This window comes from Pseudorca crassidens, chromosome 21, assembly GCF_039906515.1.
Source record: "Pseudorca crassidens isolate mPseCra1 chromosome 21, mPseCra1.hap1, whole genome shotgun sequence".
Classification (NCBI taxonomy): domain Eukaryota; kingdom Metazoa; phylum Chordata; class Mammalia; order Artiodactyla; family Delphinidae; genus Pseudorca; species Pseudorca crassidens.
In genome coordinates, this window is record NC_090316.1 from 7817525 (window position 1) to 7835251 (window position 17727).

A 17727-nucleotide genomic window follows, 5' to 3' on the forward strand; every position below is an offset into this window, starting at 1 on the left:
TCTTCAAAACCAATCTGTTTTTCTTTTTAACAAAAAGCCACTGTTCACAATTTGGCAGAAGTCTGGAAAATTAGTATAATGTTTTAATTAATAAGGTTATAAATAGCTGAGTATTTAAGAAATTACTGGGCAACACAAATCAGAATTTCAAGTATTTTATTTATTGTAAATCTTATGTTTGTATATGTATGTATACACAAACCAAAAATTTTTTAAAAACTAAAGAAATTCAGTTAATAAACTTATTAATAAACTTTATTATGAAAAATTACCAAAAAAATTTAGGTGCTTAAATTTTTATCATTCATACCATTTCTTCCACAGTAAAAATTCATTTTTTTATCATAGCTGGGACAATAACTCACAGATACCACTAACTTTTTTGCACTTATCTAAGAAAACTTTTTCTTCCTTCCTTTCTCCAGCCTAATTTCTTTAAAAATATTAGTGTCAACAGAGACATTATCAAGCACACCTTAGTAAATGTAAACATTCTAAATTATATTAATAGCAATCTTTGAAGTTTCAGATTTTGGACTTAAAATTAAAGTGCTTATGAAATTCTCAAGTGGTTTTATGATAGCTCAATTGATTGAAGATATTATAATTGTTCCTGCTTTTTATTACAGCCAAGAATCAACAGCGTATCTGATTAGTTCTATTAAATACTTCGTACCTTAAAGTTTATAATTAATTTAAAATAATGCTATTGTAAAAGGATGCTATGCTTTAACATGATTCATAATAGAAATTCTATTATTAAATTAACTTTTCTAATATTCATTATCCATTGATAGACCCACAGAATCTATTAGCCATAGAATCCACAGAATCATATATCCATAGAATGTTCATTAAAATGGAAGATAATAACTGTGTGTAAGTATACACATACACACTTTTAGTGTGTTTTTGCACTTTTAAATTTATATTATGGCATCTTAATTCTGTATTTTGTGCATTCTTCTGAAGACAGAGTATTCCTTTATTCATGTAGTGAATGAGATACACAAAATTCTAGTGTGTGATGATTATTAGTCTGTGCAAGATTAAAAATATTAGATATTAATTGACAGCTAATTAGTTTTCACAGGTATTAGATTATTACATGTTCAATCAGAAACTACATTAATGATAACTAAGGTCAAAATTCAGAATTACATTTAAGCACATAATGACAAAACTTAAACCAATACAGTTAATTTGAAAATCACTACAGTAACGTGTTCAAATAACATAATCCATGTCACGTGCATTAACCTCACAGATGACCGAATAAAATGTATTCAGTAATGGAAATGAAAATGTATTCTAAATTCCCTGGCTTTACTGCATTTCTTCTGTTTCTCATTTCCCACTACTCAAGTTCTGTTTTTCTGTATTAACAAAGTTTGTTTGGTGGTATTTTGTTTTCATTCATAATTGCAGCAGGAAGAAAGGTTTTTCAAGAAAATATCAGGAAAAAAAAAGTATTAGCTCAGTTCCCTGAAGATGTCTGCAAAATGAAAGGTTAAAAAAAAAAAAAAACAATCAAGTGAGGGAACTATATAACGGAGGTGGAGGAGCAGGACGAGCAGGAATTAAATTTCCCTGAGATGATACTTTCGGTTGTGGTGGAGGCGGCCTGTGAGGGGGAAGAAAGACAGTTAATCGTATGCTTCAACCATATGAAATAATTCTACCTTCATTACAAGCCCAACATAACACCATTCTTGACATCACTGACAATTCTTAAGGGTACCTTATATTCTGAGATCATTATGAATCGGATATGTAATGGTTAAAAGTCTCCAATCGGAGTCTAAAATGGAGTAACTACCTTAAAGTCATGCTAGTATATAACCAATAATGTACAAAGGTGCTGGTGTATATGTGTTTAAAAAGGACAGTACATGAGGGGCTTCCCTGGTGGCGCAGTGGTTGAGAGTCTGCCTGCCGATGCAGGGGACGCGGGTTCATGCCCCGGTCCGGGAATATCCCACATGCCGCGGAGCGGCTGGGCCCGTGAGCCATGGCCGCTGAGCCTGCGCGTCCGGAGCCTGTGCTCCACAACGAAGAGAGGCCACAACAGTGAGAGGCCCGCGTACCACAAAAAAAAAAAAGGACAGTACATGAAATAGAAAAGACAAATTGTAAAAGACAACTGAAGATACTATGTGAATTACCTCCTGTACTGTTAGGATTTAAGGGGAGCAAATCACAACTAAGTATAAACCTTACATACATACATAGAACTGAAATTCCAGCTCTCTCAAATATAATTTCCACTCCAAGAATTAAACCTGCTATGACTTCTATACCAGTCCTTCTCAGTTCTCATGCTTTAACCTGTGGATACTCTTCCCTAACTTCTTCATCCAATTCTAGTATACCTCTATTCCAATAACATACTAGAACTTTACATGGTGAGTATGTGTCTCACTATTTATATAATCTGCTCCTGAGGTTCGGGTGGATTTCAGTACACTCTCACTGCATAATAAAGTTTATACTTGAGGATACTACTCAGTGTGCAATTCAACTGTAATTTGAAGGACTTTTGCGGGGTGGGGGGGGTGAGATGTATTTTATGTGATGCAAAATGTTATAATAAATTTTCTCCTTTCTTGCTGATGTTACGCCCATCCACTGAGTCTTTTATTTTTCTTGTGGTTTTCAGTTCTAGAATTTCCATTTAATTCTTTTTTTAGGTTTTTAAGTCCAGCACATCTAGTTTTGTGCTGAAATTCTCAATCTTGACTATTAATTCGCTGATGTAATTGTCATAGTTACTTTAAAGTCCATCTCTGATATTAATTGCATACCCTCTGAGTCTGCTTTTCTTGGTTTTAGTCACATTTTCTTTTCTTATATGTCTAGCTTTTTAAACTGGGGGCCAAACATTAAAAAAATAATAATAAAACTGCAGGAAATAAGTTGAGGGTCTGATTCACCCTTACCCCGGGGTCCCAACACAAAGACTGGGATATTTGCCAGGGTACCACCTCCTTGACAGGGCTCCAGTCTTTGTCCCCTCATCCCTATGAGTTTGTTGAAAGCTCTCCTCAGCTTCCTATCCTCTCACGTTCAGAATAGGTAGATATTTACAGTCTAGGATGAAAAATGGTCCCAAAAGCTGAGATTATCTCTGGACTGCCTTCCTCTCCTGGACCATAGTCCCATAATCTCTCACTTCCTTGGTAGTTTTCTGATGCCTTGAAATACATATTTTCTTATATTGTCTAGCTTTTTTCTAGCTGTTCCTAATAAGAAGGCTGGTCCAGCCTATCTGATTTCCCATTGCTGGTTATTTTAAAGGTCGTTGCTTCTGAATCTTACAGACACCAAAGGCTACAGCAGCTGTTGAATGTCTCGTTTGGGCTTCTTTAAAATTTCATTCCGACACTGCATTAATATGACAAAACTTATATAAAAGCTCTTAAAAGTTTTTCTGCAAATTGTGTTCTATCTAAACTGTTAGCAACAAATACCTTGTCCTAAATTAAATTAAAAATACAAGAGAACTATTTAGACATTAACCCTGGGTTTTATTCTGGTCAAGTAATCTAAGCAAATTCACTTCAGACCTTGATGGGAACTGCTGAGGCTGCTTGGCTGCATAAGTTGGTACTGGAAATCTGTTTGCATATATAGGCTAAAAAGGAAAAAAAAAGTTATTACCACAGTGCACTCATAAATATATTTTCTATAAAGTTTATTTTCCATATAAAAGTAATCAATCTATTTAAAAATCTATGAATAGATGACTATTAATGTTGACATTTTAAAATACTTCGCTTATTCAACATGTCTTTGCTACTGAGTGTAGAATATTTAATTTTTAAGATTGTATATATTTTTAATAGATCTTTATTGGCGTATAATTGCTTCACAATACCGTGTTAGTTTCTGTTGCACAACAAAGCGAATCAGCCATATGCACACCTATGTCCCCACATCCCCTCCCTCTTGCGTGTCCCTCCCACCCTCCCTATCCCACCCCTCTAGGTCATCGCAAAGCACCGAGCTGATCTCCCTGTGCTATGCTGCTGCTTCCCACCAGCCAACTATTTTACATTCGGTAGTGTATATATGTCGATGCTACTCTCACTCTGCCCCAGCTTCGCTCTCCCACGCCATGTCATCAAGTCCATTCTCTATGTCTACCTCTTTATTCCTGCCCTGCAACTAGGTTCATCAGTACCTTTTTTTTTTTTTTTGGATTCCATATATATGCGTTAGCATATGGTATTTGTTTTCTCTTTCTGACTTACATCACTATGACAGACTATAGGTCCATCCACCTCACTACAAATAACTCAATTTCGTTTCTTTTTCTGGCTAAGTAATATTCTGTTGTATATCATGTGCCACATCTTCTTTATCCATTCATCTGTTGATGGACATTTAGTTTGGTTCCATGTCCTAGCTATTGTAAATAGTGCTGCAATGAACATTGTGGTACATGACTCTTTTTGAATTATGGTTTTCTCAGGGTATATGCCCAGCAGTGGGATTGCTGGGTCATATGGTAGTTCTATTTTTAGTTTTTTAAGGAACCTCCATACTGTTTTCCATAGTGGTTGTATCAATTTACATTCCCACTAACAGTGTAGGAGGGTTCCGTTTTCACCACACCTTTCCTTCTACTGACTTTGGGTTTTCTTTGTTCTTCTTTCCCTAGTTGTTTTAAAAGTGTATTGTTTATTTGACATTTTTCTTGTTTCTTGGGGTGAGATTGAATTGCTATAAACTTCCCTCTTAGAACTGCTTTTGCTGCATCCCATAGATTTTGGGTCGTCATGTTTTCATTGTCATTTGTTTCTGTGTATTTTTTTTATTTCTTCTTTGATTTCTTCATGATCTCTTGGTTCCTTAGTAACGTATTGTTTAGCCTCCACGTATTTGTGTTTTTTACAGTTTTTTTCCTATAACTGATTTCCAATCTCATAGTGTTGTGGTCAGAAAAGATGCTTGATATGATTTCAATTTTCTTAAATTTTCTGAGGCTTCTTTGTGACCCAGGATGTGATCTATCCTGTAGAATGTTCCATGTGCACTTGGGAAGAAACTGTATTCTACCACTTTTGGGTGGAATGTCCTAAAAATATCAATTAAATCTATTCGGTCTATTGTGTCATTTAAAGCTTGTGTTTCCTTATTTATTTTCTGTTTGGATGATCTGTCTATTGGTGTAAGTGGGGTGTTAAAGTCCCCTACTATTATTGTATTACTATCGATTTCTCCTTTCATGGTTGTTAGCATTTGCCTTATGTATTGAGGTGCTTCTATTTGGGTGCATAAACATTTATAATTGTTGTGTCTTATTCTTGGATTGATCTCTTGATCATTATGTAGTGTCCCTCCTTATCTCTTGTAACAGTCTTTATTTTAAAGTCTATTTTATCTGATATGAGTATTGCTACTCCAGCTTTCTTTTGATTTCCATTTGCATGGAATACCGTTTTCCATCCCCTCACTTTCGGTCTGTATGTGTCCCTAGGTCTGAAGTGGGTTTCTTGTAGACAGCATATATACAGGTCTTGTTTTTGTATCCATTCAGCCAGTCTGTGTCTTTTGGTTGGGGCATTTAATCCATTTACATTCAAGGTTATTATTGATATGTATGTTCCTATTGCCATTTTCTTAATTGTTTTGGGGGGTTTTTTTTGTGGGTCTTTTTCTTCTCTTGTGTTTCCCGCTTAGAGAAGTTTCTTTAGCATTTGTTGTAAAGCTGGTTTCGTGGTGCTGAATTCTCTTAGCTTTTGCTTGTCTGAAAAGCTTTTGACTTCATTGAATCTGAATGAGATCCTTGCTGGGTAGAGTAGTCTTGGTTGTAGCTTTTTCTCTTTCATCACTTTAAGTATATCCTGCCACTCCCTTCTGGCCTGCACTTTCCACTGAAAAATCAGCTGATAACCTTATGGGGATTCCTTTGTATGTTATTTTTTGTTTTTCCTTGCTGCTTTTAATGTTTTTTCTTTGAATTTAATTTTTGTTAGTTTGATTAATATGTGTCTTGGTGTATTTTTCCTAGGGTTTATCCTGTATGGGACTCTCTGTGCTTCCTGGACTTGGGTGACTATTTCCTTTCCCATGTTAGGGAAGTTTTCCACTATAATCTCTTCAAATATTTTCTCAGACCCTTTCTTTTCTCTTCTTCTGGAGCCCCTATAATTCGAATGTTGGTGTGTTTAGTGTTGTCCCAGAGGTCTCTGAGATTGTCTTCAATTCTTTTCATTCTTTTTTCTTTATTCTGCTCCAGGGCAGTATTTCCACCATTTTGTCTTCCAGTTCACTTATTCATTCTTCTGCCTCAGTTATTCTGTTATTGATTCCTTCTAATGTATTTTTCATTTAGATATTGTGCTGTTCATCTCTGTTTGTTCTGTACTTCTTCTAGGTCCTTGTTAAACATTTCTTGTATTACCTCAATCTGTGCTTCCATTCTGTTTCTGAGATTCTGGATCATCTTTACTATCATTACTCTTAATTCTTTTTCAGGTAGATTACTTATTTCCTCCTCATTTATTTGGTCTTGTAGGTTTTTACCTTGCTCCTTCATCTATGACATATTTTTTTGCTGTCTCTCTTTTTTTTTATGAGTGGGATTGTGTTCCTGTTTTATTGGTTGTTTGGCCTGAGGCTCCCAACACTGGAGTCTGTAGGCTATTGGATAGAGCTGGGTCTTAGTGATGAGATGAGGAACTCTGTGAGACCTCACTCCAGTGAATATTCCCTGGGGTCTGAGGTTCCCGTTAGTCCAGTGGTGCAGACTCAGAGCTCCCACCGCAGGAGCTTCTGCCCAACGCCAGGCTTGCAAACCAGGATCCCTCAAGCCACATGGGGTGGAAAAAAAGAGAAAAAGAACAATAACAAAGCAAAAAATAAAATTAGGCTAGGAAACTAACAGTTATATTAGAAAGAATGTAAAAATAAAAATATAGATGAATCAACAACCAGAAGGTACATCAGTATCACAATAGTAAAAAAGAGGAGGAGGGAAAAGGAAAAAAAAAAAAAAGAAAAAAGGGGCGGGGGGAAGGCCTTGGCTGTGGAGAGCAGGGCCTAAGCAAGGGTGAGATTTGAGTGGTGGGCAGGGCCTATGCTTAGCACCCACGGGGCTGTAAAAGATGGGGGGTAAGGCGGTGGGGCTTAGGCTCAATGGAACAGAAGGGGCCCAGGTGTGCCCCCCACCCCTGGTCTCAGAGGGCAGGGGACCTCACCTGGGAGCCCAGCAGGCTTTCTGGGCTCGTGTGGGCAGGGCAAACGCCCTCCCCTCCTCTCCTTTTCCTCTGGTCTGGGGTCTGGGAGGGCCCCTCCCACCTGCTTCTCCTGATCTCCCTGGCCTACCCTCTTATGTCCCCAGAACCAATGTGGCCAGGGAGGGAAGGGGGGGCCTTGGAGGGCATGGGACCAGCCTGGGAGCTCAGCAGGCTCCCTGGGCCCTCGTCAAAATTATATTTTTTTAAATTCAAAAATAATGAAGTATTATCTTGGCCCTAATCAACTCTATTAGTTAAAAGGTAACATATTTCCTATGTCCATGTATTTTAAATAAAATCTTCCAAAAATGTATTGCCAAACCTATACAGTACCTAACTGGTACTGTAAATACCACTAATTTACAACCCTTGATTTTGATGTGGAAAACAGGGAACTTCTGTGCACTGCTGATGCAAATGTATAATAAACTGGTACAGCCACCATGGAAAACAGTATGGAGGTTCCTCAAAAAATTAAAAACACAACTACCATATGATCCAGCAATTCTATTTCTTGGTGTTTATCCAAAGAAAATGAGAACACTAACTTGTAAAAATATCTGCACCCCCCCATGTTCATTGCAACATTATTTATAACAGCCAACATGTGGAAGAGCCTAAGTGTCCATCTGTGGCGCATACATATATATATAAGAATATTATTCAGCCACCAAACAAAAGGAAATCTTGCCATTTGTGACAACATGGATGGACTAGAGGGCATTCAGGCTAAGTGAAATAAGTCAGACAGGAAAAGACAAATACTGTATGATCTCACTTATATGTGGAATCTAAAAACAAACAAACAAACCAAAAAATACCAAACTCTTAGATACAGAGAACAGGTTGCAGAATGACATAGGCAGGAGAGGGAGATGGGTGAAAACAGATGAAGGTGGTCAGAAGGTACTAGTTTCCAGTCATAAGATGAATAAGTCCTGGGGATATAATGTACAGCATGGTGACTGTAGTTAATAACACTGCATTGCATATTTGAAAGCTGCTAAGAGAGCAAACTTTAAAAATTCTCATCACAAGAAAAAAAATTTGTAACTATGTGTGGTGATGGATGTTAACTAGACTTATTGTGGTGCTCATTTCATACCATACACAAATATTGAATCATGTTGTATACCTGAAACTTATATGTTATGTCTATTATATCTCAATTTTTTTTTTTTTTAGATCTTGTTATGTATATCCCTTGAGGGGGAACCAGGACCCTGCCCCAAGGCTGCACTATTTTTTTAATAAATTTATTTATTTAATTTATGTATTATTTTTGGCTGTGTTGGATCTTCATCGCTGTGCGTGGGCTTTCTCTAGTTGCAGCAAGTGGGGCTTCTCCTGTTGCGAAGCACAGGGTCTAGGTGTGCAGGCTTCAGTAGTTGTGGCATGCGTGCTCAGTAGTTGTGGCGCACAGGCTTAGTTGCTGCGAGGCATGTGGGATCTTCCCGGACCAGGGCTCGAACCCGTGTCCCCTGCATTGGCAGGCGGATTCTTAACCACTAGACCACTAGGGAAGCCCATATCTCAATTTTTTAAAACGTAGAATAGTGGTTGCTAGGGTGTGGGGGATGGGGACTTATTGCTTCATGGGTACAGAGTTTCTGTTTGGGGTAATGAAAAAGTTTTAGAAATAGGTAGCAGCGATGATTGCACAACATTGTGAATGTAATTAATGCCACTGAATTGTAAACTTAAAAATGGTCAAAATGGCAACCTTTATGGCATGTATATTTTACCACAATAAAAAAGGAAAAAAATATGTCAAAGACGAAAAAGAACACATATATAATTTCTAACTTGGATATGTAGGGACTGTGTGATCGTCCTATATATGTAGTGATATGGAAAAATCTCTGAGATATATGGTTAAGGGGGAAAAAGGGCATAACAAGTTTTGTTTCTTTTTTATAAAGGAAAAGGGAGAAGAACTGGGAGATTCCATATGTATCCTTCCATATTAGAAGGATATCTAATCATCTTACCTCCACATAACTGGAAAGACTTTAAAAGTCTGACAGTACCAAGTGTTGGCAAAGATGTAGTTTGACAGGAATGCTCATACACCACTGACAGTACAACACCCAATGGTGTAACCTTTCTGGAAAACAATTTGGCATTTTCCAGTAAATATTCACATACCTTTCAACCCAGCAATTTAATTCCTGTATGCCCCTAGATCAGAGCTCTCTAACAGAATTTTCTACAATGATGGAAACAATCTATGTCTGTGGTGTCCCTACAATAGTGGCCACATATGATCTATCGAGCATTTAAAATGTCAATGAGGAATGGAATTCTTAATTTTATTTAATTTAAAATGAAATTTAAATAGCCACATGTGGATAGTAACCACTGTACTAGTACAGTCCTAGAACTCACACATGTGCATGAGAAACATATAGAATGTTTACCTTAGCTTTGTTCATAGTAATGAACAATTGGAAACTAGTAATAGAAAAATGGATTTTTAAACTGTGTGGTATTTATGTAACATAATATCAATAGTGAAAATGAATGCATTAGAGCTACACGTATTGCTAGGGACAAATCACAAAGCAATGTTAAAGGAAAAAGCAAGTTGTAGATATATGTGTAAGATAGCAAGCAAAACATATAATGTTTAAAAGCAGATAAAGTAATATTATATATTTCTTAGGGATATATGCATATTAGAAAAAGTATATCATTATCCCAGTATTCCCTAATACACTCCCAAGGACAGTGATTACTGGTCCCACTGCTGAGACAACTAGGCCTATTATTCCAGGAGCTCAGCACCAGATCTTCAGTAACATGCCCTGGGGAAGCCAGGCATTAAAAACAGAAGGATAGCAGACATAGGAGAAAACAGTGACAGCATAAATCCCACGTCATTTCCCAAGCTTGGTTTCAAGGCAAGACATTCTCAATGACTAGATGTTTTCTCCCATCTCCTCTGAGCCACGGACCCTGCTGGTATTCCATTAACTAACCCAGAGACTACCTATAGACCACACTCCTAAATTCTTTGGAAATTATCTATGTTTATTCCTATATGATGTAACAATTTTTTTAATCTTTAAAACTTTGATATCATAATATAGTAAAGAAAAAGAATTTTTCATTTAAACTTACAACTTCTCTGGGAGGAGCCACTGAAGAAGCATGTCCAGGAACACTCACTGGCTGTCTAGAAACTTTTGCTTGATTTTTGCCATCTGACCTGAAAGATACAATTACTTTTGAGCTAAATTAAGATTAAAACATTTCTACATGATATATTACATAGACCTTGCATTTTCCCAAGTACAGAACAATGTTGTTGGTAGTGGTGGTGATGATGATCATGAAGACAACTAAAATTTTTACGGCATTTTTATTAGCTTTCACCCAGTTTTAATCCTTAGAGTACTAGAAAGTTTTATTAACCTCATTTTACAATTAAATAAACTGAAATTCTAAGAAATTATGTAGTTTGGTCAATTGGGCCAGTGTTCTCCAACTTCTCTCCTCAAGTCTTCCTGAAATCAGAGAGGAGTAAAAGCATATTCCTAGGTTTGAAGTAGTCACTCTGAATATTAGGAAGTCCAAGAGGAGCAAACAAGCTGGCTGGAAAGATGTCAGCTAAGATTTAGACATGCTGAAATGACAGTAAGTCAGCTAGGTAGAAGTGTATAGGAGATAGCTATTGCTATGGAACTAAAATTTCAGAGATGCAGACTGGGGAATTATCTATAGGGATTGGTCAGTCTGAAGTTAAGAAAAAGGGTAGAAACATAAATCTGGGGAAGTCCCTGGCAGTCCAGTGGTTAGGACTTGGCGCTTCTACTGCTGTGGCCTGGGTTCAACCCCTATTCAGGGAACTAAGATCCCGCCAAGCCAAGTGCTTGGCCAAGTGCAGTGTGGCCAAAGAAAAGGGTGGGCGAGGGTGCTACACCTCAATAAATTATATTTTTTAAAAAAAGAAATATAAATCTGTTTTAGAATACATTAAGAAAAATAAAGCTAACATCAGGATACTCTAGGAAAACATTATACAGTAAGTGAGGTAAGTTAGAAATAGGGCAATGAAGTAAAGTGAGCCATCGAGGCAAGATTTGAACATTTTGGACCATTATCATAAGAAAGATTAGTTATTAAGTAATTACATTGTGCTATGGGTTTTATTTGTTAGTATTTCCTCATTTAATCCTCACATCAACCCGAGATAGGCAATATCATTATTCCCATTTTAAAGGAAGTAAACCAATGCTCAGAAACTTTTTTTATTATTCCAGTTCATAATTCTAGCAAATGACAAACTGGAACTTGAACTTAGATCTGACTACAAGGCCCAGGCTAATATATGCTACATTCCAATGCCAACATGTTAGAAGTGATCGCTGAGAGACAGTTGTATAAGAGTCCAACACACAGACTAGAAATATCAGCTGTCTGAATTATGACAGCCCTTTCTTCCATCAAAGCTTATTTCTTAAAAGCTGATGATTCACAAAATCTGTTTTCAAAACAGACTTGAAGAACTCTTTTCCTATGAGAACTGATACTTGAAATAGACATGGATGAAAATTTTTTAACGAAGCCCAAATCAGAAGTTGTAGTCCAATTACTCCACTATCAGAAATCAGAGTCAAGTAAACTGAATCCTAGCAGCCATTTTCAGTAGCATACAGGCTGGTCACCATAATCCGTTCCCCTCACCATTATAATAGGTGGCTGAGTCACCACTGCCCTTTAACTCCTGCTAATCATGTCAAAAGAATGGAGAGATAACTTAGAACCCTATTTTTAAACCAGCTTCTATGGTATGACTATCATCATTAATAATTATTATACTTTAAAATTTTTAATATGAATTTAAAAGAAAAATAATCTAAGTACTCATATGTTTGTGATCTCTTCCTTCTGCAGTAGCTTTTCTGTAGCTGGTCTCTCTTAATGAAGACAAAAGCAGCCAATGCAGTAAGAGGAACAATGACGAAGAAGAACACCAGAAGTCCGTCCCTCAAGGCGGTATTCTTTTCTACAGAGAAGGATTTTACATTAATGATCATTAAATTAGAAGTTAACTCATATTAACTAGAACATACTAGGTGATGATACGTTTTACATTAATTTTCACATTGTTCAAAAGTCACACTGATATAAACTGAAATATATTGAGAAGTCTTGTTCACTCCTCATGCTTACCCACTTCATTTTTGCCTCCCTGAAGATAACCACTTTTATTAATTTCTTATATAATCTTACAGTATTTCTTCATGTAAATATAAGCAAGAACAAAATATGTTCTATTGTTAACCCTTTCTTACACAAAAGGTAGCATGGCATAAATGCTATTCCACACATTACTTTTATCACTTAGCTATACTACATATCTTCCCAAACTATACATACAGCACCACCTCATTTTCTATACAGCTATACAAAACTCCATTGCAAGGATGTCCCGTAGTTTATTCAGTCAGTAAGTACCCTATTAATACTTTTATTTTTCCAATCTTCGCTGTTACAAAAAAAAATGTTACAATGAATAACCTTGTACATATGTCATATCATTTTGGTGCAGGTATATCTGTAGAATAATTTCCCAAAAGTAGAATTGCTGTATCAGAAGGTGAATGCATTCATCATTTTTTTTAAGGCACTATAAACCTGTCTACCACAGTGATGGTTACAAGTTAGCATGCCATATATTCAGACTATAATTCAAAAAGGTACATGCACCCCTATATTCATAACAGCACTATTCACAATACCCAAGACATGGAAACAACCTAAATGTCCATCGACAGATGAATGGATAAAGACGATGTGGTACATATATATATAATGGAATACTACTCAGCCATAAAAAAGAATGAAATAATGCCATTTACAGCCACATGGATGGACCTAGAGATTACCCTACCAATTAAAGTAAGTCAGATAGAGAAAGACAAATACCATATGGTATCACTTATATGCAGAATCTAAAATATGACACAAATGAACTTACCTACGAAACAGAAACAGACTTACAGACATAGAGAACAGACTTGTAGTTGCCAAGAGGAATGGGGGGAGGGAGAGGGATGGATTGGGAGTTTGGGATTAGCAGATGCAAACTATTATATATAGAATGGATAAACAACAAGGTCCTACTACTATATAGCACAGGAAACTATATTCAATATCCTGTGATCAACCATAATGGAAAAGAACATGTAAAAGAATGTATATACATGTATCACTGAATCACTTTGCTGTACAGCAGAAATTAACACAACATTGTAAATCAACTATACTTCAATAAAATAAATTTCTTTTAAAAGTTAGAAGGCCAGCCAGCAATATACAAGAATTCCTCACAGCCTCACCTATAGAGTCAAACTTCTGCATGTTTGCCAACCTGGAAGGTGAAAAACTATATCTTTTATGATTTTAATTTGCATTTCTCTTTTTATACTATGATTTGAGCAACTTTTCATGTTTAAGGAAACATTGTATTTCTTTTTCTTCTCAGTCCTTTGACTGTTTTTCTGTTGGTCTATTGGTTTTTTTTCTTCTCAGTTTCTAAAAGCCTTTATATGTTAGGGAGAATAGTTTTATCTGTATGTGAGTTGGAAATATTTTCCCCATTTTGTCATTTGTCTTATGGTACAATGCTTTTCTCCATGCATAAGTTTATTGTTCTGAGGTAGCTGAAGTTATCAATCTTATTTTTTATGGCTTATGGATTTAAAGTTTTATTATAATTTTAAAAATTCATTAATTAACATTAATTTTGTCTGTTTCATGTTCTTTAGTGAAAGAATATAGTAAATATGAACACGAGTGGTAAACAGTGAAATTATCCTCATAGTTTTAAATTTGTAAAAGTACCAAAACTTTCTGTTCCAAAAGTTATATGAAACACTCAACCCAATTAAAAATAAAAATATGAAAAATTAAAGCAAGCTTGATGTATCAGTTTATACTCACTAATAAGTAGACAAAATTTAAATTAAAGCATCCAACACTGGCCAGGTTATGTTAAAATTGGTACCTTCATACTGTCAGTGGCATTACACAACTTCATTTGGAATTTTTATCAAGAATCATAAAAAAAAAAACCTGTAGGCTTCCCTGCATAAAAAAATCATATCTAGGGCTTCCCTGGTGGCACAGTGGTGGTTAAGAATCTGCCTGCCAATGCAGGGGACACAGGTTCGAGCCCTGGTCCGGGAAGATCCCACATGCCACAGAGCAACTAAGCCCGTGCACCACAACTACTGAGCCTGTGCTCTAGAGCCCATGAGCCACAACTACTGAGTCCATGTGCCACAACTACTGAAGCCCATGCGCCTTGAGCCTGTGCTCCACAATAAGAGAAGCCACCGCAGTGAGAAGCCTGCGCACCGCAACGAAGAGTAGCCCCCACTCACCACAACTAGAGAAAGCCCGCAGGCAGCAATGAAGACCCAATGTAGCCAAAAATTTTAAGAAATTAAAAAATAAAATAAATTAAATTAATTAAAAATAAAGAATCATAAAAAGGATTATACCTTTCAATCTAATAATACCATAACTGGCAATTTATACTTCAATTGGGAAAAATGCATGAGTATTAAGATGTACACTACAATCTTATCAATGTGTATCGAAAACTTAGAAACAACCTAATGTCAAATAATTAGACAACAGCTAAGTCAAGTTATGGCACATCCATCAATGGAATGATACACAGCCATTAATATCCATAGTTCTGACTTCCGCTTCTAGACAGGATGCAGTAATAGGGACCAGATTTATCCTGTCAGCTATAACAACCAGAAAACCAGGCAAAATACATGAAGCAATGGTTTTCATGGCATTGGACATAAGGCAATAAAGAACAACGATCCCTGAGAGACAGAAAGCAAATAAGGTGAGCTTTACAACAATCCCAGTTTGCTGCCTAGAGAAAGTTAACAGACTGTGATGAGGGGTGTGGGAATCCAAGCAAAACCAAGTGGTCTCCTCGAGTTGAGGAATGCACACTAGTTGTCTGAGGAAGAAGCCAAGACAACTAGAGTTCACAGGCAAAGTACCAGAAGGGAGGCCGCTGCACAGATAGAACTTGAAAGATCTGCAAAGGGTTCCCCTCAAATACTCAGTTGAGTACTGATCAGTGTATGCATGTAAGGAAACCACCTGAAGCCAGAGAAAGAATCTCCTGAAAGGATTAGTGGGAATAAACCCAAGAACTCACACAGGACTGGAAAGAATACCTGTTCCTGCCATTTCCAGTGGAAAACTCCATAGTTAATGGCATTGAGTAGAATAAACAGAAGGGGTTTGCCTCAGTAATGGGGCAAAATCAGCCCTAGGCTAAATGCTGCTCAGGTCCCCCCAATAGAGCTTTAAAAAAAGATTCAAAAGAACCGTACTACATCCATGTAACTTAAGCCCACTTAAGCTTAAGCCCAAAGTTCAGCAATAGAAATTCAAAAACACCTAATATACAACAGGCAAAATTCACAATTTCTGGCATTCAGTAAAAACGTTAGAAGGCATGCAAAGAAGCAGAAAAATATGACCCAAAATGAGGAGAAAATCAATCAATCAAAACTAAGAAATGATACAGATGATAGAATTAGTAGACAAGGACATTAGAAATTATTATAAATGTATTCTACATGTTCAAGAAGATAAGTAAAGATTGAACATGCTGTGTAGAGACATGAGGAAGGAAAGAAGGAAGGAAGGGAGGGAGGGAGGAACGGAGAAAGAGAGAGTAGAAGGGAGGGAGAGAGAGAGGGAGGGAGGGAAGGAGGGATGGAGGGAGGGAGGAAGGAAGGAAGGAAAGCAGGCAAAGAAAAAGAGAGAGGGAAAGAAAGAAGGAGAGAGAGAGAAAGAAAATGAAAGGAAAAGGGAGGGAGAAATAGAACTTACAGCGATAAAAACTTCAATGTCTAAGATAAACAATACACTGGATGGAATTAATGGCAGATCAGACATCACAGAAGAAGAGTGAACTTGAAGAATAACAATAGAAACTATTCAAAGTTAAACACAAAGAATAAAGAATTTTTAAAAATCAAGGCAAATCACTGAGATGTGAAAGAACTCCAAGTAGCCAAATATACATGTAATGGGAGTCCCTGAGGGAGAGGAAAAAGAAGGAAAAAGGAAGAAAAAATATTTGAGGAAATAATGACCAAAATTTTTCCAAATTTGAAGAAAACTATAACAGCACAAATCCAAAAAGTTTAAGAAATCCCAAGCACACCAAGGCACATTATAATCAAATACTAAAAATGAGAGATAAAGAGATAATCTTATGAGCAACCAGAGGGTAAAAAAGAGACACACTATAAACAGAAAACAAACAAAAAAAAGATGATGGCAGATTTCTCAGGAAAAACAGTGCAAGTCAAAAGACAACATAGGAACATCTGTGAAGAAGTAAAAGGGGGGGAAAAAACTGTCACCTTAGAATTCTTTACCCAGTCATCATTCCAGAAGAAGGCAAAATACTTTTTCAGATATACAAAGGTAAAAGTATTTGTCACCAGCAGAAATGTGAAAAAAAGACCTTCAAGCAGAAATTGAATGATGCCAGATGGAAATCTGACTTTACACAAAAAAATGAAGAGCACCAGAAATGGTAACTATGTGGGTAAATATAAAGACCTTTTCTATTATTTAAATTTCTTTTAAAAATAATCAACTGTTTAAAGCAAAAATAATCACAATGTATTATAGGTTTATAACTTATGTAGTATGACGACAATAGCACAAAAGCTGAGAGGAGAGACATGGAAGGATCCTGAAATGGCACAGTATCACATGAAGGGAGACTGTGATAGAAAAATATCAATGTGGTAGATTTAAAGCCAAACATATCAATAATCAAATTAAATATAATTGGCCAAAACAACTCAATTAAAAGGCAGAGATGGGCTTCCCTGGTGGCGCAGTGGTTGAGAGTCCACCTGCCGATGCAGCGGACACGGGTTCATGCGCAGGTCCAGGAAGACCCCACATGCCGCGGAGCGGCTGGGCCCGTGAGCCATGGCCGCTGGGCCTGCGCGTCCAGAGCCTGTGCTCCGCAACGGGAGAGGACACAACAGTGAGAGGCCTGCGTACCGCAAAAAAAAAAAAAAAAAAGGCAGAGATGGGCAGAATGGATTAGACCCAGCTCTAGGCCACCTACAGGAAACCAACTTTAAATATAAAGACACAAATAGATTAACGGATGTGGAAGCGAGGGCAAGGGACAAGGATGCCCCACTTTTGACATGGGCCACTGAGAGACCACACTAACTTCCCTCCACATTACTTGCCATTGTATGCAGGTCCACTATCCACACTTCCTCCGTACCCTGTAGCCTCACAATAGGGGGGAGCCCAGCCGCTGTCACAGTGACAATTCTTATTGCTGTTACATACCTTCAAAACAAAACACCACTTTTGTTAATTGTGAATGTTGCTCTACACGATGAACTCAAGAATAGAAACCAAGAGAAAAGACTAAATTCATGCAAATCCA

General features: G+C 36.9%; 1 protein-coding gene across 2 annotated transcripts in view; it reads right to left on the reverse strand.

Annotated features, from left to right (window-relative positions):
• Positions 1–139: 139 nt before the first annotated feature.
• The window catches only part of ADAM9 (ADAM metallopeptidase domain 9), a 103606-nt gene continuing 86018 nt past the window's right edge, over positions 140–17727 (reverse strand). For both annotated transcript variants that reach the window (XM_067721426.1, XM_067721425.1), the window contains 5 exons: positions 17522–17627; positions 12114–12255; positions 10368–10455; positions 3567–3634; positions 140–1624 (listed from right to left, as the gene is read on the reverse strand). In XM_067721426.1, coding sequence (XP_067577527.1) covers positions 1531–1624; positions 3567–3634; positions 10368–10455; positions 12114–12255; positions 17522–17627 — 498 coding nt within the window. In that variant the 3' untranslated portion in view covers positions 140–1530. The remainder of the gene's footprint in view (positions 1625–3566; positions 3635–10367; positions 10456–12113; positions 12256–17521; positions 17628–17727) is intronic.